The 23,078-nt window shown below is 44.7% G+C and overlaps 2 protein-coding genes across 2 annotated transcripts; both read left to right on the top strand.

The window, feature by feature from the left end:
* Positions 1-1,546: 1,546 nt before the first annotated feature.
* SOX3 (SRY-box transcription factor 3) lies at positions 1,547-3,539 on the top strand. Its single transcript, XM_019715759.2, is given in 1 exon segment — positions 1,547-3,539. A coding segment is annotated over 1 exon segment (1,326 nt). The 3' UTR covers positions 2,873-3,539.
* A 1,306-nt stretch (positions 3,540-4,845) lies between these two features.
* LOC141569586 (tubulin alpha chain-like) lies at positions 4,846-19,319 on the top strand. Its single transcript, XM_074323323.1, is given in 4 exon segments — positions 4,846-5,037; positions 18,801-18,839; positions 18,841-19,170; positions 19,173-19,319. Coding segments are annotated over 4 exon segments (708 nt in total).
* Positions 19,320-23,078: the final 3,759 nt, after the last annotated feature.

Genomic DNA, 23,078 nt, shown 5'->3' with positions numbered 1-23,078 from the left:
GGTCTTGTATTAGCACTAAGGAGCTCAAAGCTTGGGGTTTTGTTTTGTTTTGTTCCACACTTAGGATTTACGTCTTTCTTTTGGTTCCCCACCTTTCCACGAGGCTGATGCGGGGGCAAGGGGGTTCACACCGCGCGGACACCTTATTTCAGTCTCTGCCACTTCTGCCCAGCTGGCTTTTCCTTCCCACCAGTCGCTTCGGGAGGCTCCGGGAGTTTCAAACGCTGTGTCACTCGCTTGGGCTGGCGGAGGCGATTGTCGGGGTTCCTTCTACCCGCAGGCGGGGTTACCGCGCCGCTAGTCTTTGGCAGACAACACAAAATTCGGTTGAGTGTTCCGCTCCTAGTCTCCAGGCTCGGGTCAGGAAGGCTGTAAAACAAAAAAGGACGAAATCCGTTAGCAGAGCCTGCTCCCCGGGGAGGCGGCGAGGCTGCGCGGCGACAGCAACACTCAGTGGTCCTGGCAGGTGCGCGGCCAGTGGAGGGGGCCCGTCCGTCCGCCCCGAGGATGGCCTCGGCTCCTCTCCGGCCACCGTGCCCCCCTCCAAGAAACTTTTCTTTCACTTGGAGAGGCTCCGTGTTGCCATGAAAACGGATTTTCCAAGGGGCCCGACCCTCCCCCTCAGGAGCATCGGACTGGAAAAACCGAAATGGCCAGAGAGCAGAGACAAAAAGGGGCCGCTAAGCGGGAGCCTGGAGCGAGAGAGCTGAGGCCGGTTCACCCCCCCCCCCCCCCCGCTCCCTGCACCACCGCGTGTGAGTGTCTGGACCAGCCAGGGTAGCCGGCGGCTGACTAGTAGCCCGCACACCAACCACCGCGGAGCCTCACAGCCCCGGTGCGCTCAGCCAGCCGTCCAGAAGCCTGTCTCCCGTGCACTCGTCCCTGATCCCTGCTCGGTCCTGGGCCCGCGGGCCCCCCGGCGGAGGGTCCGGCTAGACATAAGCGGATTCCTGGGAGGGCTTCTCGGAGCCGCAGCCTGGGGCACCGCTGTTGCGTCCTGAGTCCCCAAGCCCGCCTGGATAGCTGGCGATGCCCAGTGTCCCTGGCGCTGGCAGCAGAAGTAGTCAGAGGATCTCCGCGCAGATAGCGGGAAGCTTTGCATGGTGGCCCCGGGATCCGGCGCCGGTCAGCCCCCACAGAGCTGCAAAGTTGTTTTTGGAACCCCGTGAGCGCCCCTCTGCCCCTCCCCCTCAATCCTGCTCGCGCTCCCCTCCCCCCTCGGTCACCTCCTAGAGTTCCGTTCTTTCAAACTTTTTGAGACCCTAATTGGTGGTCTCTGAGCGGCTCTCCCGGACTCCCGCCTCCTGAATAACTCTCATCACGTCACCGGGACCAAGAGGAGTATGGGGGTGAACGAAAGGGCTCCCCGAACTCTTTTTTTTTTCCAGCGGGGCCGAACGGGGGCTCCGTGATGATTGGCCAGAGCGCATCACTGCAAGCCTGTCAATCACAGGGACTCCCGAAGGCGAGGGGCGGACCCAGCTCAACCCTGGGGGACCAGAGCAGGTATATAAGGGGGCTTGGTGAGCGCTCGGCCAGACTGCGAATGTGACCAGCTCGAGACTGCGCATCAGGTGAGAGTAGCCTGGGGGTTCCTGTTTACCTGGCGCAGAGCGCTTCGACCAGCCTGCCCTTCCCGTCCGACCCGCTGGCCCATCGGCCCCCAAGCGCCCCTCCGACGGAGTCCCCAGGCCTTTTCACGGTGGCCGCTCCAGCCCCGGGAGCGCCTTCTCCTCCCGCCACTCTGGCGCACCTTCTTCCCGCTCCGGCCATGTACAGCCTGCTGGAGACTGAACTCAAGAACCCGGTGGGGCCACCCACTCCAGCGGCGGGCGCGGGCGGCCCCACAGCCCCAGGCGGCGCAGGCAAGAGTAGCGCGAACGCAGTCAGCGGCGCGAACGCAGGCGGCGGCAGCGGCGGTGGTGCAAGCGGCGGTGGAGGGGGCAGCGATCAGGACCGCGTGAAGCGGCCCATGAATGCTTTCATGGTGTGGTCCCGCGGGCAGCGGCGCAAGATGGCCCTGGAGAACCCCAAGATGCACAATTCTGAGATCAGCAAGCGCTTGGGCGCCGACTGGAAACTGCTGACCGACGCCGAGAAGCGACCGTTCATCGACGAGGCCAAACGACTGCGCGCCGTGCACATGAAAGAATACCCGGACTACAAGTACCGGCCGCGCCGCAAGACCAAGACGCTGCTCAAGAAGGACAAGTACTCCCTGCCTGGCGGCCTGTTGCCCCCCGGCGCCGCCGCCGCCGCAGCTGCCGCCGCCGCCGCCGCCGCCGCCAGCAGTCCGGTGGGCGTGGGCCAGCGCCTGGACACGTACACACACGTGAACGGCTGGGCCAACGGTGCGTACTCGCTGGTACAGGAGCAACTGGGCTACGCGCAGCCCGCCACCATGAGCAGCCCGCCGCCGCCCGCGCTGCCTCAGATGCACCGCTACGACATGGCCGGCTTGCAGTATAGCCCCATGATGCCGCCCGGCGCCCAGAGCTACATGAACGCCGCCGCCGCGGCCGCCGCCGCCTCGGGCTACGGGGGCATGGCGCCCTCAGCTGCCGCTGCCGCCGCCGCCTACGGGCAACAGCCCGCCACCGCCGCTGCTGCCGCCGCCGCCGCCATGAGCCTGGGCCCCATGGGCACGGTGGTGAAGACCGAGCCCAGCTCGCCGCCGCCCGCCATCACATCGCACTCGCAGCGCGCGTGCCTTGGCGACCTGCGCGACATGATCAGCATGTACCTGCCACCCGGCGGGGACGCGGCTGACGCCGCCTCGCCGCTGCCTGGCGGCCGCCTGCACACCGTACACCAGCACTACCAGGGCGCTGGGACTGCTGTCAACGGAACGGTGCCGCTGACCCACATCTGAGCGCCCGCCTGCGCTCTCCGCCCCTACGCCCCCACCCCGCCCCGCCCCGCACCCCCAAGTTGGGACGCCTTGTTGTTTAGCTTTGCTTGCCTGGGTCTGTTGCCTTGTACCGATGATGGGGAGGACAGAAAGTTTTGCTGTAGCTGTCGGGTTTTGTACAAAAACATAAAGAAGTCCGGAGCAGCGGATACGGGACTTTCTAGAGCTCGGCTGCCCCATCCCTCCCCTTTTGTAGGTTGGGAATCGCTGTGATGTTTGCAAAGAAAAAGCAGCCCCCTCCTCCTACTGGGTTCCTGGGTTTTCCGGTTGCATTTGAAAATGTTGTCTGGTTAGTTTGCTGTTAGCCAAGGAGTGAGTGAATGGGAGAAACGTACTCTCGGGTGAGGCTGGCCTGAGACCTGCAACGCCCCCTCCCCCAGTCGCGTTGCATCTGTTTTCCTCGAGGTTTTTTGGCTGGCCGCGCGAAGTGGCGCGGTAGCTAAGGCCAGTGTTAATTTATAGCCAGGTGTGCGTGTGCCTCCCGCCTCGCCGCCCCAGCCGGGGGGCAGCTTGTCCAGTCCGCATTTAAGCTGTTGCGTTGGTGATTTCTGCCGTGATCTGTTCGATATTTCGTCGCGCTTATGTTTTCGTATTTCGTTTGGGTGGTGGGGAAGGGGCTATCTTGTTTCAGGTTTTTCAAGGTTTTACTCTTAATTCTTAAATGAGAGATCAATAAATTTTATAACCAACATAATGGAGTCGTGATAATTTTGCGGGCCTGAAACTTTAGGTATGGATTGGGGAGGAGACCATCACTCGGTATTATAACCATGGCCCGGTCCTGGGGCCAGGGAGGTCCCTGGGAAGAGGCGAGAGAGATTTGAAATGGTTTATCTTTCTCTTCAACTACTTGTAACCCAAAACACTGTGGCTCTCATTATATTCAACTAAAACTCCGAGGAAAAAGCGGTTTGTCTTCCTGGGAGCCCGCGCAGTCTAGCTAAGGTGAACCTCCGCGGCCACGCACTTGTTGATAGCGCTGAGCGGCCGCTGAAACCAGCCAAATAAGGGGCACCTTTACCTTTGTGCACTGGGGCGGGAAGACACTTGAGCAGAGCTGAAATATTTACAAAACGAAAACCCTTCGGAAATCTCAGTGATATTATTAATAATAAACGGGTCACCGGAATCCCAAGCAGGAAATAAGTACGTTTTAGCGGTGGTGGCGCAGAAGCGGCGGAGCCAACATTCAACACTAGGTTTGGTTTTTCAAAGTCCACCTTAGATTTGAAAAGATCACTAAAACTCCTCCGATGGCTTTTTCTTTTTGACTTGTCAATCCAGTCCACTTACTTGTTTTTTAGAAGAGGCTCCCTCTGTCCCAAGCCTCGCGACCGCTTTATTTTCCTCCCACACCGACTTTCCCCCAATCCCTGACCCTTGGCCATTACGCTGTGTCCCCCGAATGGCCTGGCCTTTAGTTCGCGCCCGGCCACCAGGCCCCCGTGTATCTGTTTGGAGCCTAGGAAGAAAACAAATAGAACTAGTGTTTTTTTACCGCCTCCTCAGCTGTTTGAGGTGATTTCCTTAATCCCTTTAATCCTGTTACCTCGCTATATCCCAGAATAACTAAACTCGGTCTTTCCAATAAGCTTGGCCTGGTGCACTGTTTTTATCCTCATCCACGCCTGACCACAGGTTTCTTTGCTTAAGGTCTGCTAGGGCTCTGGGCGACAGAATCTCCAGTAAATTGGTTCGAATTCCACATTTCCAACTGGCTTCTTTGTGCGGGCCAGTTTCACCTGAGGGCCAGGGAGGGCTTGGGGGGGAGGGGCAGGGGCTTTCGGCGGCTTCGGGGGTTGTGCCCGCTTTTTCCACATCACTGCGGATCCAGGAGGCTAAGGTCACCACGCCTCTCCAAGACAGGTCGCGTCTCCCAGGGACCGAAGCGCCACCCCCTCCCAGCAGACCCTGGCACTGTCTTCCCCCTACTCATGGCACCCCACACCATACTGTGCAGCAAGGGATGGGAGAGCCCCCCGGAGGTGATTTACAGACCTCCCGCGCATTGCCCTCCACCCGGTGCTCCTCGGGCCTACAGCGTCTGGGTTGGGCTCGGGCAAGGCCTCCGTACCACTCTGTCCCCTCCCATCCCAGGGCCACAGACGTCGGGTCCCTCCGGGCTGGTAAGAGCCGCTGTGATTGGAGCTAGCCAAACAGGCTGCCAGGTTGGTGAGCCTCGCCCCTCCCCCGTGCTCCAGTGTCCCAGGAACAAGAGGAAACTCTCTTGTCATATCCATCCCCCTATTCATATCTTTCACAGTGTCTGGGCCTCAATAAAATACCTCTCCGTTACTCTGGGTTCCAGTTGCTAGAATTGTGGACACAAGTTTGGTCTGAAATAACTCCAGGAAAGGAAGGGTGAAAACAAGCAATTCTGCCCCACTGAGGGGGCGGTGCCAACGGGGAATAAACTGATACTGCCTCTTTCGAAGAGTCCATTGTGCTGCTGCCTTCTTAGAAGTGCCAGGGTCACCCTTTCAGTCCGGCTCACATACTCTCTAAAGATCTATGTCTTTGTGTTGCACTTTGTCTGATTTCCAAATTGCCTTTAAGAGAAAAGATTTCATCAATCAGCACATTTGGAGGATTTAAATATAGATGAAAGATAATTTTTTTAAAAAAAAAACTTCAGCAATAGGGAAAAGAACTGAACTGAACTGGAGTGAAACTCTGGCCAGAGTTTTCAAACTAGAGCATGGGCCTCCCCCCTCCCACTCCTCCAGACACACCTCTACCAGGAAAACTGCCCCTTCATCTGTTTTACAGATTAGGGTTCTTGTAAGATTTAATTTGAAATGAGGGTTCTGCTGCGTAAGTGGCAACAATAACAAAATCTGGTCATACCCCAACACTCCTCTGGCTTGTTTTACGAATGAGGAAACTGGCCCCTAAGGGGAAAATGGCTGTGCTCAAGGCTGCTTAGCTGGTTCTGTGGTGGCACCTAGGAACCAGAGGGCTGTCTGCTGCACAAGACGGGGAGAAACTGATGAAAGCCAGTCCCAGCAGCCTCTCAAGCTCATAATCCCACAGGGTCTCTAGAGAAAAGAGGTAATTCCTGACACACAGACACCTAGTAGCCACCGCTTGGCTTGGTGAATGGCAAAGTGATGTGGGGAGCAAAGGGTCCTTACAGAGTAGAAAACACCAGCCCATCTTTTAGTTTTCCACTAACAGGACAAGAGCTACCTTTTGGTGGGAATTATTCTACATAGAGATTTTATTTCCTGTCGTGTCTATAGGACTCCAATCATCAACGTCCCGTCTAGAAATTTACAGGGGGAGAGGGCATCCTAAATAAATGCAGGCAAAGATTTATAAACAGATGTTCATCACAGACATCCTTAGAATGGTAAATGGTACAACCCAAACGTCTAACAAATAGGCAAAGTTTATGTAAAACATGTTTCCAAAAGAGACTACTTTGCAGACATTAAAAATTGTGTGTGGAGAGATTTTAATGACACAGGGAAATTTTTAAACCACAAAGTGAAAAGAGAAAGATATACAAAAGTATATTCGGTATGTATATGACCTATTTAAATATAGGTATTCATGACTGGAAAAATACGCAAAAATGCAGGGTAATATGAATACTGGTCAGTCTTCCTTATATTTTGTTGTACTTTCCAATTTTCTCTGATAAGATTTTATTCCTGTTATCACCAGAAAACACAGGTTTAAAATATATTCCCTCTCTATCGCAAATACAGAAATGTGTCTCGTTGTGAAAGAAGAAAGACCCAGCGTTCCCTTCATCTGTTTTGGGGTGAGAAGGGGACAGGGAGCTTCAGGAGCAGTAATTCTCTAACTCTTCTCCGGTTAGGGCCTGCACTGAACACAAGCAGGATAAGCACAGAGCAACCCCCCACCCCCAAAGTGCCCTCCTCAGTAAGCAGGGGCAGGAACAGATTAGTGATGGCTTCATCATTCTTCTGACCCACTCACTGGAGAAAAAGACCTCCTTGGGAGCCAAGCTCCACCACAGCGTGGGCTGCGGGAAGCAGGGGCCAATGAGGACCCAGATTTGAGCAACCCTCACTGTGCTCTTGGGGTGAGGGGGTGAGCAAGACCAGGGGTTGGGTCCCAGGCCAGGCAGAGGAGGGGCTAGATGAGCACCCACCAGCTGAAGTGAGTACAATATGCCGTTTTTGTCTTCCTCATCATCACCATCCTCAGCCACGCCACTGTCATTTCTGCCAGACCACTGCCATGGCTTCCTACCTCTTCTCCCTGCTGCCGTTCTGTTCCCCACCAATCCGTTCTTCCTACAGCATTCCTTCCCCTTTTCAAACATATAAACGATCATTGTTACTTCCCTTCTTAACAACCTCTGGTGACTTTCTATTGATTGCTGTTGGGAAAATATCCCAACTGTCCAAAGCATTGCCTGATCCAGCTCCTGCCTACCTTTCTGGGGTCTACTCCTTGCACTCCTACTTCTCCCTATCTCAACCCCAGCCAGGATTCCTTTGAGAAATGTTTGTTAAATAAGTCATGGTTCCTGATGGTTTCACATCTAAATAAAATGTAAAATCCAGTATTTGTCTCAGATAAAGATCATTATGCACAGTACATGTTTTATTTTGCATCTGGAATTTCCCCAAGTCCACATATCAAGCACAGATTTCCTGACAATTAATAAAATGTACTAGCAAAAATTACATCATTTCTTCTCTGCCTCAGGGATTTTGAATTTGCTGTTCCCTTTTCCTGGAATGTGCTTTCCCAAGCTCTTCCCTCAAATAGTCCAGCGTCCTCCTAAAAATCTCAGTTCAAGCATCACTTCGGGGAAGGCTTCCATAATGCCCACCTCCAGAATAGGACAGATCTCCTGGTTATAAGCTCTCATAGCACTGGGTGCCTCTTCACAACACTCATCGCAGTGGTCATTTTATGTTTATTTATGTGATTCTGCCCATTGGAGGTCTCTCTCCTAGTCTATAAGTTCCATGAGGGCAAAGTTTGTGTCACCAATACCTGGCGCAATGCCTAATCCATATTAGGCTCTCAAAAATATATGTGGACCGTTGACTGCCTGTTTAAGGAAGGGGGGATCTCTGGGGCTTGAAGCTAACAGGATCAGTACAAGTCCATGAAAATCACGAGTGAATCTGCTACCTAGGCTCGATTTCTAACCAGCTGTAGGCTCTTGAGGACATCACTTATTCTCAGCCTCAATTTCTTCAGATGTCAAGTGCGAATGACAATTTCTCTGGTTTGTTGTAAGGATCGGATTTTTTTTTTTAAAAAGGCAACCACAATGCTTTCAGAGCTGAGTGCAGTATCTGGCACACAACCATTGTACAGTACGTATTAAGTATAATGATTACCATGCTTAGCAATCTCTACTGACTCTTCAGGGAGGAGTAAATGCTCTCTGGTCAGATTCTGTACTTCCCACCATCACAAGTGGCTAGTTCCTGCTGTAGAAAGAAGGCGAAGTACGACGTCACCATTCAAAATGAAGAAACCATATGACACCAAAAGCATAAACACAAAAGAAAAATAGATAAATTGGACTTTGTGAAAATTAAACTTTTTTGCTTTAAAGGACATACATTGTCCAGACAGTGAAGTGACAACCCATGAAATAGGGAAAATACATAAAAATCATGTATCTTGTAAGGTGCTCATAGCTAGACTACATAAAGACTTAAGACTCAATAATAATAACAATAATAATAATAATAATAAAATTACCCAATTAAAAATAGACAAATGACTTGAATAGGAATTTTTCCAAAGAGAATATACAAATAGCCAACAAGCACATGAAAAGATGCTCAACAGGAGTTTCCGGAAAAATGGCGGCGTGAGGTGAGCCTCTGTAAAGCTCCCCTGGAATTCACAACGAATCGAACAACAAAAACTCCACAAAGGACTCCCTGCACAGCAGACAGGCAAGCCGAAGGGGCCCACTACCGAAGTCACCTAAAGGTGGGCAAATCACACGAGCGGTGGGGAGGAGGGAAGGGAGAAGTGTGGAGACGGAGCCGCATGGTTGCAGGACACAGACCTAGCTCAGTGCGCCAAGCTCGCTGCTTCCCGGAACTACCACAGCTGTGGGAGAGGGAAGAACTCGGACTGCTAGGGCTCTGCTTATGGCCCACAGGGCTGAGGGGCCAGCATATAACACGGCTGAACCCAACGCTCACGGCAGAGACCTCGGAGAAAAGACTGAGGGAAGAAGGCTGAAAATGCCGAGCAGAGAATGGAGCCTTAGGCACTGAGACTAGCCGCCCCCTCCCTACCCTCCCAGATCTCGCCCTGCCCCCACCTGCCCGGTGCTAGAAGTGGAACAGTAGCAGTGTCAGATCAAAATAACAGAATATTTGCTGTTCTGAGAACTGTGGACCACAGACACAAATTTGCAGCTCAACTAGTTCCGGCAAAGGGGAGGGAGCTGTGGAAGCAGGACCGGCTGTGGTGGTGGTCGCTGCCATTGCTCTGGGCCACCTCTCACAACTCACCCCGCCCCTGGCCCCACCTATCTGGGCGGATCCCTGCAGGAGTAAACAGAACTGCTGAAACATACGGGCTCTGAATCAGGAGCTGGAAGAGCTTTGGAACATCAAAAGCTCTCCGCATACCCACCGGGACACTGCGCCCTGTGACCTAGACGAACTATTAACAGAGGAGAAGCCCGTCTCCCAGGGAATCCCCCCATTGTGTGAGAAGCTGGAATAGTGCAGAGAAAACATAGCACTACCATGTAGGAGAAGAAAAATAACCTGCAGTTGCAGAAAAAATAAAACACTCTACCAACAAGTACTGGAAAACAAAAGAAAGAGTGCTTCCTATCAACCTGTTGCAGAAGCCACTCCTGTAGATGTCTAGGAAGAGAAATAGTAAACCAGTAATCACCATGAATAACCAAGGTAACAAGATAGCTCAGAAAGAAAGTGAAAAATTTCCAGAAAAGGCACTTAAAGATACAGAAATATGTGACTTAAATGACAGAGAATTCAAGATTGCAGTTCTGAAAAAACTCAACGAGATACAAGAAAACACAGATAGGCAGTTAAATGAACTCAGAAACTCAATCAAAGAACAGCATGAGCATTTTACGAAAGAGATTGAAATTTTAAAAAAGAACCAAATAGAATTTCTGGAGATTAAGAACTCAATAGAAGAAATTAAGAATGAAATAACCAGCTTAGGTAGTAGAGTTGACCAGATGGAGGAAAGAATCAGTGACATCGAAGATAGAAACCTGGAAATGACACAGATGGAAGAAGAAAGAGACTTGAGACTTAAAAGAAATGAAAGAACGTACAAGAACTTTCTGACTCCATCAGAAAGAGCAATATAAGAATAATGGGCATACCAGAAGGAGAAGAAAGAGAGAAAGGAACAGAGAATATATTCAAACAAATTGTCGATGAGAACTTCCCAAATTTGTGGACAGAACTGGACCCTCGAATCCAAGAAGCAAATAGAACACCTAGTTACCTCAATCCCAACAGGCCTTCTCCAAGGCACATTGTATTGAAGCTGTCTAAAATCAGCGACAAAGAAAGAATCCTCAAGGCAGCCAGGGAAAAGAAGACGGTAACTTACAAAGGAAAGCCCATCAAATTATCATCAGATTTTTCAGCAGAAACTCTACAAGCCAGGGGAGTGGAACCAAATATTCAAACTAATGAAAGAGAGAAATCATGAGCCAAGATTAATATATCCAGCAAAGATATCCTTTAGATATGAAGGAGGAATAAAGACCTTTCCAGACATATAGAAGCTGAGGGAATTTTCTAATACACGACCTGCACTACAAGAAATACTAAAGGAGGCTATTCGACCACCATCAACAGGGACAATTTGTGGCAACCAAAACTCAAAAAGGGGGAGAGTAAAGGCCTGAACCGAATATGGGAATGGAGAAAGTAAGTGCTGAAGAAAATGGAATACTCTAAATATCAAACTTTCTTTTACATAAACTTAAGGGTAACCACTCAAAAAAATCCAGAACTGAAATATATACTGAAATAAAAGAAGAAACAGAGGGAAACATCATAGAATACCACCACACAGAAATAATAGACAACAACAAAAAGGCAAAGAAACAATGGAGACACAGCCTTACCAGAAAACTAAAGATAGAATGACAGGAAATCCTCACATATCAATAATCACCCTAAATGTAAATGGACTGAACTCACCAATAAAAAGGCACAGAGTAGCAGATTGGATCAAAAACTAAACCCAACCATATGCTGTCTCCAAGAGACACATCTCAGCTACAAGGACAAGCATAGACTCAAAGTGAAAGGGTGGAAATTGACACTCCAAGCAAATGGTACCCAGAGAAAATCAGGTGTAGCCATAATGATATCAGATGAAACAGACTTCAAGGTGAAAAAGATAACAAGAGACAAAGATGGACATTTCATAATGGTGAAGGGACTGTACAACAAGAAGACATAACAGTCATCAATATTTATGCCCCCAATCAGGGAGCACCAAAATACACCAAGCAACTACTAACAGAACTAAAGGGAGAAATTGACCAAAACACAATTATACTAGGGGACTTAAATACATCATTGACAGCTATGGATAGATCATCCAAACAGAAAATAAATAACGAAATAGTAGCCCTAAATGACACATTAGATGAAATGGACATAATTGACATTTATAGAGCACTTCATCCTAAAACATCAGACTATACATTCTTTTCTAGTGTACATGGAACATTCTCAAGGATAGACCATATATTGGGACATAAAATCAGTCTCAACAAATTTAAGAAGATTGAAATCATACCATGCATATTCTCTGATCACAAGGCTTTGAAATTGATATCAACTGTAAAAAGAAAGCAGGAAAAACACAAATACATGGAGATTAAACAACATACTTTTAAAGAAGGACTGGGTCAAAGAAGAAATTAGAGGAGAGATCAAAAGATACATAGAAACAAATGACAATGAAAATACATCCTACCAAAATTTTTGGGATGCAGCGAAAGCAGTTTTAAGAGGGAAATTTATCTCATTACAGGCCTATCTCAAGAAACAAGAAAACTCCCAAATAAATAACCTCATGTTACACCTTAAAGAACTAAAAAAGAAGAACAAGTAAAACCCAAGGTCAGCAGAAGAAAGGAAATAACAAAAATTAGAGCAGAACTAAATGAAATAGAGAACAAAAAGACAATAGAAAAAATTAATGTGACAAAGAGCTGGTTCTTTGAAAAGATTAACAAAATTGACAAACCCTTGGCTAGACTTACTAAGATAAAAAGAGAGAAGACACTGATTAACAAAATCAGAAACGTAAAAGGGGAAGTTATCACGAACACCACAGAAATACAAAGGATCATCCAAGAATACTATGAAGGACTATATGCCACCAAATTCAACAACCTAGAAGAAATGGACAAGTTCTTAGAAACATATAGCCTTCCAAGGCTGAACCATGAAGAACTGGAAAATCTAAACAGACCGATCACCAGTAACAAAATTGAATCAGTCATCCAAAACCTTCCCAAAAGCAAAAGTCCGGGACCAGATGGCTTCACTAGTGAATTCTACCAAACCTTCAAAGAGGATCTAATACCAATCCTGCACAAACTCTTCCAAAAATTGAAGAAGAGACAGTACTCCCTAACTCATTTTATGAGGCCAACATTACCCTGATACCAAAACCTGGTAAGGACAGCACAAAAAAGAAAACTACAGACCAATATCTCTGATGAATACCGATGCAAAAATCCTAAATAAAATTCTAGCAAATCGAATACAACATGGAATTTAAAAGATTATTCATCACGACCAAGTGGGGTTCATCCCGGGGGCACAAGGATGGTTCAACATCCAAATCCATCAATGTGATACATCACATAAACAAAATAAAGGACAAAAATCATATGATTATATCAATTGATGCAGAAAAAGCATTTGACAAGATACAACATCCATTTATGATTAAAACACTTAATAAAATGGGTATAGAAGGAAAATACCTTAACATAATAAAGGCCATATATGACAAGCCCTCTGCTAATCTCATAATTAATGGAGAAAAACTGAAGCCCTTTGCTCTACGTTCAGGAACACGACAGGGCTGTCCCCTATCACCTCTGCTTTTCAACATAGTGTGTAGAATCCTTGCCAGAGCAATCAGGCAAGAGAAAGAAATAAAAGGCATCCAAATTGGGAATGAAGAAGTTAAATTATCACTCTTTGCAGATGACATGATGCTATATATAGAAAACCCTAAAGACTCCACCAAAAAGCTATTAGAAACAATCAACGAATACAGTAAAGTTGCTGGCTACAAAATCAACGTACAAAAGTCCATTGCCTTCCTATATACTAACAATGAAATCTCAGAAAAAGAAAATTCCTTTTGCAATTGCAGCAAAAAGAATAAAATACCTAGGAATAAACTTAACCAAGGATGTGAAAGACCTATATGCTGAAAACTATAAGACATTTTTGAAAGAAATTGAAGAAGACACAAAGAAATGGAAAGACATTCCGTGCTCATGGATTGGAAGAATCAACATAGTTAAAATGGCCATATTACCCAAAGCAATATACAGATTCAATGCAATCCCCATCAAAATCCCAATGGCATATTTTAAAGAAATAGAACAAAAAATCATCAGATTTGTTTGGAACCACAAAAGACCCCGAATAGCCAAAGCAATCTTAAGAAAAAGAACAATAATGGAGGTATCACACTTCCTGACTTTGGCTTGTACTACAGGGCTACAATAATCAAAACAGCATGGTATTGGCAGAAAAACAGACACATAGACCAATGGAATAGAATTGAGAACCCAGAAATAAAACCACATAAATATGGACAGATAATTTTTGACAAAGAAGCTAAAACATACAATGGAGCAAAGACAGCCTCTTCAATAAATGGTGCTGGGAGAATTGGATAGCCACGTGCAAAAGAATGAAACTGGACTGCTATTTGTCACCATGTACCAAAGTTAATTCAAAATGGATCAAAGACTTAAGCATAAGACCTGACACAATAAACTGCATAGAAGAAAACATAGGTACTAAACTTATGGACCTTGGGTTCAAAGAGCATTTTATGAACTTGACTCCAAAGGCAATGGAAGTAAAAGCTAAAATAAACGAATGGGACTATATGAAACTTAAAAGCTTCTGCACAGCAAAAGAAACCATTGACAAAATAAAGAGGCCACCAACTGAATGGGAGAAGATTTTTGCAAACAGTGCCTCCGATAAGGGGCTAGTATCCAGAATATACAAGGAACTCATGCAACTCAACAACAAAAAAACAAACAACCCAATTGAAAAATGGGCAGAGGACTTGAAGAGACATTTCTCCAAAGAGGACATACAAATGGCAAATAGACATATGAAAAAATGCTCAACATCACTAATCATCAGAGAAATGCAAATCAAAACCACAATGAGATATCACCTCACCCCAGTCAGAATGGCTATCATCAACAAGACAAATAGTAACAAGTGTTGGAGAGGCTGTGGAGAAAAAGGAACCCTCATACACTGTTGGTGGGAATGCAGACTGGTGCAGCCGTTATGGAAGGCAGTGTGGAGGTTCCTGAAACAATTACGAATGGAATTGCCATATGACCCAGCAATCCCTCTCCTGGGGATCTACCCAAAAAATCTGAAAACGTTTATAGATAAAGACACGTGTGCTCCAATGTTCATTGCAGCTTTGTTTACGGTGGCCAAGACATGGAAACATCCAAAATGTCCTTCAATAGATGAATGGATAAAGAAGTTGTGGTATATATACACAATGGAATACTATTCGGCAGTAAGAAGATGATATAGGAACATTTGTGACAACATGGATGGATCTTGAGAGTGTAATGCTGAGCGAAACAAGTCAGACAGAAAAAGCAGAGAACCATGTGATTTCACTGATATGTGGTATATAAACCAAAAGCAACCAAAGAACAAGACAAACAAATGAGAAACGAAAACTCATAGACACAGACAATAGTTTAGTGGTTACCAGAGGGTAAGGGGGGTGGGAGATGAAGGTAAGGGGGATCAAATATATGGTGATGGAAGGAGAACTGACTCTGGGTGATGACCACACAATGGGATTTATAGATGATGTAATACAGAATTGTACACCTGAAATCTATGTAATTTTACTAACAATTGTCACCCCAATAAATTTAATAAAATTAAAAAAAAAGAATAGAAAAGATGCTAAACATTGTTAGTCTTCAGAGAAATGCAAATCAAAACCACAATGAGATACCCCTTCACTCCAACTATGATGGCTATAATAATAATTTTAAAATAGGCAATAACAAGTGTTGGTGAGGATGTGGAGAAATCAGAATCCTTATATAGTGCTAGTAGGAATATAGTGCTGTAAAGCCACTTTGAAAAAGTGTCTGGCAGCTCCTCAAAAGGTTAAAAATTGAATTACCATATGACCCAGAAATTTTATTCCTAGGGATAACCAAGAGAAATAAAACATATGTCCACACAAAAATTTGTACACTAATGTTCATAGCAGCATTATTCATAATAGCTAAAAAGTGGAAACAAGTTAATTGTGTATTAACTGATTAACAGACAAATAAAATGTGGTATATCTGCACAATGGAATATTATTCTGCAATAAAAAGAAATTGAGTACTTGTATATATACAGGTTAATATTTATACATATATTACCTACCTCTATCAACTTATGAGAAGGCCTAGAATTAATGATATCCCAGTAGCAACAAGCACACCTAGAGTCCAGATCTTAAGTTTCTAATATCATTTTTCAATAAAAGGAACCAGGGCACTTTGGGGAAATGGCTGATTCTAGGACTGGGGCCAGAAATATACAAAATGATTCTGGAGCATCCTGTAGTGCCAGAAAGTAAGAAAAGGTAAGAAAGAAGGCAAGGGAGGAAGGAAAGAAAGAAGGAAGGAAAGAAAGAAGGAAGGAAAGAAAGAAGGAAGAAGAGAAGGGAGGAAGGCCCCCAATGATAGGGGAGTGTCAAAGGGACACGGGGGCCAACTAAAAGAGCTCTGACCAAATCTGGAACAATTTGAGCAACAAAATGAATAAAATAATACGGGATTATAACTCAAAGTATAAAACAAATATCCATGCATCCACACGGACATAAATAAGTAAATACATAAATGAGGGGAGGGGAAGAGACAAATCTGTGCAGAAGAAATCTAAATAATTTATGTAAATACTTTGGCTTCAGGGAGGTGGGGCATAACTCCCCACCCCTTAAGTGTGGGCTACTCATAGTGACTACCTTCTGAAGAGAATAGTAGGGAAAGAGGGAGAAGAGTAACTTTGCAGTGGAGAAACCTGACAAACACTACCTCAGCCAGCAGATCAAGGTCAACATCAATGGCAATGAGTCATGTTGATAGTATGTGCTCTTGATATAATGTGATTAAAATGGTGCTTTTTCTTTGTGGTCTTCCTCCCAAAAATCCATAATCAGTTTAATCATGAGAAAAACATCAGACAAATCCTAACTGAGGGGCATTATACAAAATATCTGACCAGTATTCCTCAAAACTGTCAAGGTCATCAAAAACAAGGGAAGTCTGAGAAACTGTCACAGCCAGGAGTAGCCTAAGGAAACATGATTACTAAATGTAAGGTGGTATAGTGGATAGGCTCCCGGAACAGTAAAAGGACTTTAGGGAAAAACTTAGAATATCTGAATAGAGTGTAGAGTTTATTTAGTAACAATATATCAATATTGGTTCATTAATGTAACAATTGTACCATACTAATGAAAGATGTTAATAATTGGGGAAAGTGGGTATGACAGTATATGAAACTCTGTGTAACTATTTTTCTCAATTTTCTGTAAATATATAACTGTTCTAAAAAGTAAAGTTTACCTTTTAAAAAAGAAATGAAGTACGAATACCACAACATGGATGAAACTTGAAAATATTATGCTAAGTGAAAAAAGCCAGTTACAAAGGAGTCCATATTGTATAATTCCACTTATGTGAATGTCTAGAATAGGCACATCCATAGAGACAGAAAGTAGATTAGTGGGTGCCTAGGGCTGGAAGATTTGAGAGAAAATGGGGAGTGACTGTAACTGGGTACAGGGTTTCTTTTTGGGGTGATGAAAACATTCTAAAATCAATTGGTGGTGGTTACACAACTCTTAGTACGTATACTAAAAACCATTGAATCATATGTTTTACATGGATGACTTTTATGATATTGAATTATATCTCAACAAAGCAGCTATTGTTAGTAGGAGAGGTATTTGGTTGGCAACCTGTCCAGTGCTAGGAGCTGCTGTACACCCCAGGCACTAATTCAAACCCAAATGCATTTTCCTAACCAAGGTGGTCAGAGCAGGAACAGTCCTCAGAAATCATCCAGTCTAGCACCTTCATTTTACATAGAGGGAAACTGAGTCCCAGAGGGACCTAAACAAGCCAAGGTCACACAGCTTGTTCATGCCATAAGAAATGAACTAGAACTTGGGTATGCTGCCTCTCTGTTCACTGATGTTTTTTACAGCTATCATCCAAGCTGTCTTTAATAAGGCTGACTATGTTTTTATCCACCCACCTCTACCACAAATCTCTTCTTAGTTGGAGGGTGGATGGAAAATGGCAAACCATTACCAAAAGAAAAACGAAATAATCTTTTCAGTTACTAAAAACCTAGATTAACTCTCCAACTGGGTTCCTGCTCAGAACTCATTTTGAAAGTGAGTTACTTTGTGTGTTAAAGGAAATCTTCACTGAGGGAAAAAAGCTCCTGTTAAAAAATAATTAAGAGCTCAATTTATTTTTACAGTATGTTGTTCACTGTGGAAATGTCAAGAAAACTTAACAGAAGTGTACATTACCATGCATATTTTACTCTTAGATTTTATTATTATGCTTTTACATGTGGATCTTGGAAGTCCCTGATGAACAAAACACAAATGTATAATACTAGACATCATTCAAAACATTTACTGAACTTCAATTTTTGTTTAAATATGAAACCATCAGGGACTTCTGAAATATGTTTGAAAAGCTTTGCCAAAGCCCATGATTTATTTATTCCATAAACATTTTTAAGGCATTCTATGTGTGAGGAAGTGTGCAAGGATCTGGGAATCATAGGCAGTCATGGTGCTCAAAATATACGGTCGGAGAGAAGGTCAACAGGGGACTCTGTCTTGAGGCAGAATGAAACGGGTGCCATTCCACCATAGAGCTAGTGTCTGTGAGAAGGCCAAAGAAGGGGTTTCCTGGAGAAGAGATCATTTAAGTTGAACCTTATACAGTATGTAGGACTTTCATAGGAAGAGAAGGAGTGGTGGACATTTCAGGCAGATAGATCAGCATGAAAAATATTCAGTCATATATCTTGGAGTCAGGAAACTTCATGTAGTTAAATAACATGGCTACAGAGAAAGGGGGTATGGAGAGATGGGCAAAATGAAGCTGGATCAGTGGAAAAGGTCTCGCTCATGGGTCCTGAATGCTACACTATGGTGTTGTACCTTGATCCTGTACTCAGCGGGAACAACAAAAGGATTTTGGTCAGTGCTTTATAAAGATCAAGCTGATGGATAGGATGAAGGATAAATTAGGGAGAGAAGAGACGAGAAGAAGGGAGATTGGCCAAGAGGCTGTTTCCTTTTGGTTCAGGTAAGAGAGAAAGACCTGATTGGGTGTAGTGGCAATGAGAATGAGAAGTGGTAGGATCAAGAGATAGGAATCTCTGTTTCATTTTGGGTGGGGGTACACAGAGAAGGAGGTGGCATTAACAGAGATAGGTAAGACAAAAAAAAGGAGTCTAAGCTCTTAAACTTTTAAAATGAAGAGAATGGAGATCTGGTCAAGATGGCGGAGTAGGTAAATGCTGTGCTTACCTCCTCTCACAACCATATCAAAATTACAACTAATGAGCAGCATTCTGCAGCAGAGATCACCAATGTGTGCTTTGAGCCATACCAACCAGATGGTAAAATATGACCCTCGCCACGTTAAATATGTGGTTTGCTGCCTATTGTACCATGGTGACATGGTTGCCAAAGATGTATATGCCAACATTGCCACCACCAAGCCGAAGCGTACCATCCAGTTTGTGGACCAGGGCCCCACTGGCTTCAAAGTTGGCATTAATTACCAGCCTCCCACTGTGGTACCTGGTGGAGACCTGGCCAAAGTACAGCAAGCTGTGTGCATGCTGAGCAACACCACACCTATTGCTGAGGCCTGGGCACTCCTGGACCACAAGTTTGACCTGATGTATGCCAAGGGTGCCTTTGTTCACTGGTACATGTAGGTGAGTGCATGGAGGAAGGAGAGTTTTCTGAGGCCCGTGAGGGCATAGCTGCCCTTGAAAATAATTATGAGGAGGTTGGTGTGGACTCTGTTGAAGGAGAGGGTGAGGAAGAGGACAGGAATATTAAAGTTAATATGTCATGAAGGTGCTGCTTTTACAGGGAAGCTTATTCTGTTTTAAACATTGAAAAGCTGTGGTCTGATCAGTTAATTTGTATGTAGCAGTGTATACTCTCATATACAATTACTGGCCTATGCTTTAAAACATGATGCTTTGTTATAGACCCAACCTGTTCCATTTCTCTGATGGATTTGAATAAAGTATTTCCTATCTTAAAAAAAAAAGTTATCACTAAACTACAGAACAACCATCATTGAGAATTACCTATAGTTTAGCTGAACAAAAGCCCTACGACTAAGGACATACAGAAGGAGCCATATAGAGACTGGTAGAAGGGGTGGAGATGTGGAATGGGCGGTCCCACACCCGCATGCGACCAGTGAAAATTGGGAGTGATATCCTGACTGTGGAGGTATCCCCCGTAAGAGCAAGGAATCCCCAGACTAGGGTTCCAGTACCACAGAGAGGAGTCCCCACAACTTCAGGCTGGGAAAACCAGCAGAGATTGTGGTTGAGTGAGACAGGGTGTCTAGAGTCCCAGACACTCCTCTTAAAGGAGCTGTAAGCAGACTTACTCATTGATGCACTCGCTCTGAGCACCAGTGCTGGGGCAGCAGCTCAAAAGGTGCCAGGGACACATGGGGAGGAACTGAATTGTCTGGCTTCACAATGAGGGCTGAAGAGGCAGCTTTCTCCAGGATGGAGAAGCTGGTGGAAGCCATTGTTTCTTAAGGAGCCCTCCCTACTCACGGCATGCAGATATAGGTGGCCTCCATGTCTGAGTCTCCATCAACCTGGGTAACACTGTTCATTTGCCCTGATTCCCTGACACCCCACCCAACCCAACTTTCAGGCCAACCCAAGCCGCTTCCAGTGGCTTTTCCATATAAACGGCTTGTTTTGGCTCATGCTGTGGACCTTCCTAAAATCTCTCAAAGGTTCACAAAACCCAAACAAACAGCACCTGGCTTTGGCATTTCCTGTATCTCTAGCTGAGCAGACCAAAGCTCAGCACTAGTGACAGCTGGCCTCAATTTGTGGTTTAGCCCTTCGAGGCACCTTGAAGTCCAGCATGAGTGGTAGCCATCTGTGGATTGCTTTGTGGCTCATGGAAGGTGGTCCTGGGTAGGGCACAGGCTCCGGCGGAACTTGGTCTATGGCGGGGCCCTCCCAGGAGGCCCCAGGGCTGGGACACCTGGAGGCCAGCTTCAGACCCAGCTGAGCATTACCTGGCCACCTCTGGGGATGACACACCCAAAGGGCACACTGGGCAGGCACCAGAGCTGTGCTAAAGTGAATCCTACTCCATAGGGTCAGCCCCTGCACAGCAGCTCCTCCACTGTCGTCACGGCCAGTGCTCACAACCAATCAACCCAACGATCAATTCCTCCCACTAACATGCAAACAGTAACCAAGGCTCAAGTACAACAAGAAGGTAAACACAACTCACACAAGAGTCACACCTGGAGCACCCAGCTCAGGTGACCAGAAAGACTGCACCACTGAACTCTACAGCACACCTACTACATAAGGCCACTCTACTGAGATCTGGAGACATAGCAGCCCTACATACCGTGTTTCCCCCAAAATAAAACCTAGCCAGACAATCAGCTCTACTACGTCTTTTGGAGCAAAAATTAATATAAGACCTGGTCTTATAGTAAAATAAGACCAGGTATAATATAATATAATATAATATAATATAATATAATATAATATAATATAATATAATATAATATAATATAATATAGTACCGGATCTTATATTAATTTTTGCCCCAAAAGATGCATTAGAGCTGATTGTCCATCTAGGTCTTATTTTCGGGGAAGCATGGTAGTACATAGAAACAAAAACAGGGAGGCAGCCCAAATGGAGAGACACAGAGACATGTCCCAAATGTAAGAACAGAACAAAGCTCCAGAAGAAGAACTAAACAAAATGGAGACAAGTAATCTACCAGATGCGGAGCTCCAAACACTGGTTATAAGGATGCTCTATGATCTCAGGGAGAACATCAACAAAGAAATAAGAAACATAAAAATGGACATAGAGAACATTAAAAAGAACCACTCAGAAATGATGAATACAATAACTGAAATGAAGAAAAAATTTAAGGAAATCAACAGTAGTTAGATGAAGCAGAAGATAAAATCAGTAATTCAGAAGATAAGGTAGCAGAAAACTTCCAACCAGAACAGTAAAAAGAAAAAAGAATCCAAAATAATGGGAATAATTTAAGGGGCCTCGGGGACAACATCAAGCATACCAAGATTTATATCATAGAGGTACCAGGAGGAGAAGAGAGAGACCAAGGGATTGAAAACTTATTTTAAGAAATAATGTGGGAATGCAGATTGGTGCAGCACTATAAAAGTCTGTGTGGAGGTTCCTCAAAAAATTTAAGAACAGAATTACCCTATGACCCAGCAATCCCTCTCCTGGTATCCACCCAAAAAATCTGAAAACATTTATCCATAAAGACACGTGTGCTCCAATGTTCATTGCAGCTTTATTTATGGTGGCCAAGACATGGAAACAACTAAAATGTCTTTCGATAGATGAATGGATAAAGAAGTTGTGGTATATATACACAATGGAATACTATTCGGCGGTAAGAAAAGATTAAATAGTACCACTTGTGACAACATGAATGGATCTTGAGATTATAATGCTAAGCGAAACAAGTCAGACGGTAAAAGTAGAGAACCATATGATTTCACTGATATGTGGTGTATAAAGCTGAAAACAAAAAAAGAACAAGACAAGCAAATGAAGGAACAAAAACTCATAGAACAATAGTTTAGGGGTTACCAGAGGGTAAGGGGGCTCTACAAGAGGGTAAACAGGGTCTAATATATGGTGATGGAAAGAGAACTGACTCTGGGTAGTGAACACACAATGTGAGATACAGATAATGTATTACAGAATTGTACACCTGAAATCTATGTAACTTTACTAACAATTGTCACCCCAATAAACTTTAGTTGAAAAAAAAAAAAAAAGAAATGATGACAGAAAAACTTCCCTAACCTCTCAAAGGAAATAGACATATAAGCTAAGGAAGCACGGAGTCCCAAACAAGATGAACTCAAAGAGGCCCACACCACGACACAGCATAATTAAAATGCCAAAGGTTAAAGACAAAGAGAATCTTAAAAGCAGAAAGAGAAAGGCAGTTAGTTACCTACAAGGGAGCTCCCATAAGATTGTCAGCTGATTTCTGAACAGAAACTTTGCAGGCCAGAAGGGATTGGCAGGAAATACACAAAGTGATGAAAAGCAAGGACGTACAACCAAGATTACTCTACCCAGCAAAGATATAATTTAGATTCGAAGGAAAGATAAAGAGCTTCCCAGATAAGAAAAACCTAAAGGAGTTCATCACCACCAACCCAGAATTACAAGGAATCTTAAAGGTACTTCTTTAAGAAGAAGATAAAAAAACATATGAATAATAAAATGGTAGTAACTACATATCTATCAATAATTACTTTAAATGCAAATGGATTAAATGCTGCAATCCAAAGATAAGGTGACTGAATGGATAAGGAAACATGACCCTTACATATGCTGCCTACAGGAGACTCACTTCAAAACGAAAGGCACACACAAACTGAAAGTCAATGGATGGAAACATTTATTTCATGAAAATGGAAATGCAAAAAAAAATCTGGGGTAGCAATACTTATACCAGACAAAATAAACTTTAAAACAAAGGCTATAACAAGAGACAAAGAAGGACCCAGTAATCCCACTTCTGGGTAATTATCCAAAGAAACCCA

This window comes from Rhinolophus sinicus, chromosome X (assembly GCF_036562045.2).
Source record: "Rhinolophus sinicus isolate RSC01 chromosome X, ASM3656204v1, whole genome shotgun sequence".
NCBI lineage: Eukaryota > Metazoa > Chordata > Mammalia > Chiroptera > Rhinolophidae > Rhinolophus > Rhinolophus sinicus.
Note: the sequence above shows the minus strand (reverse complement) of the source record. Positions and strands in the feature narration are given on the sequence as shown.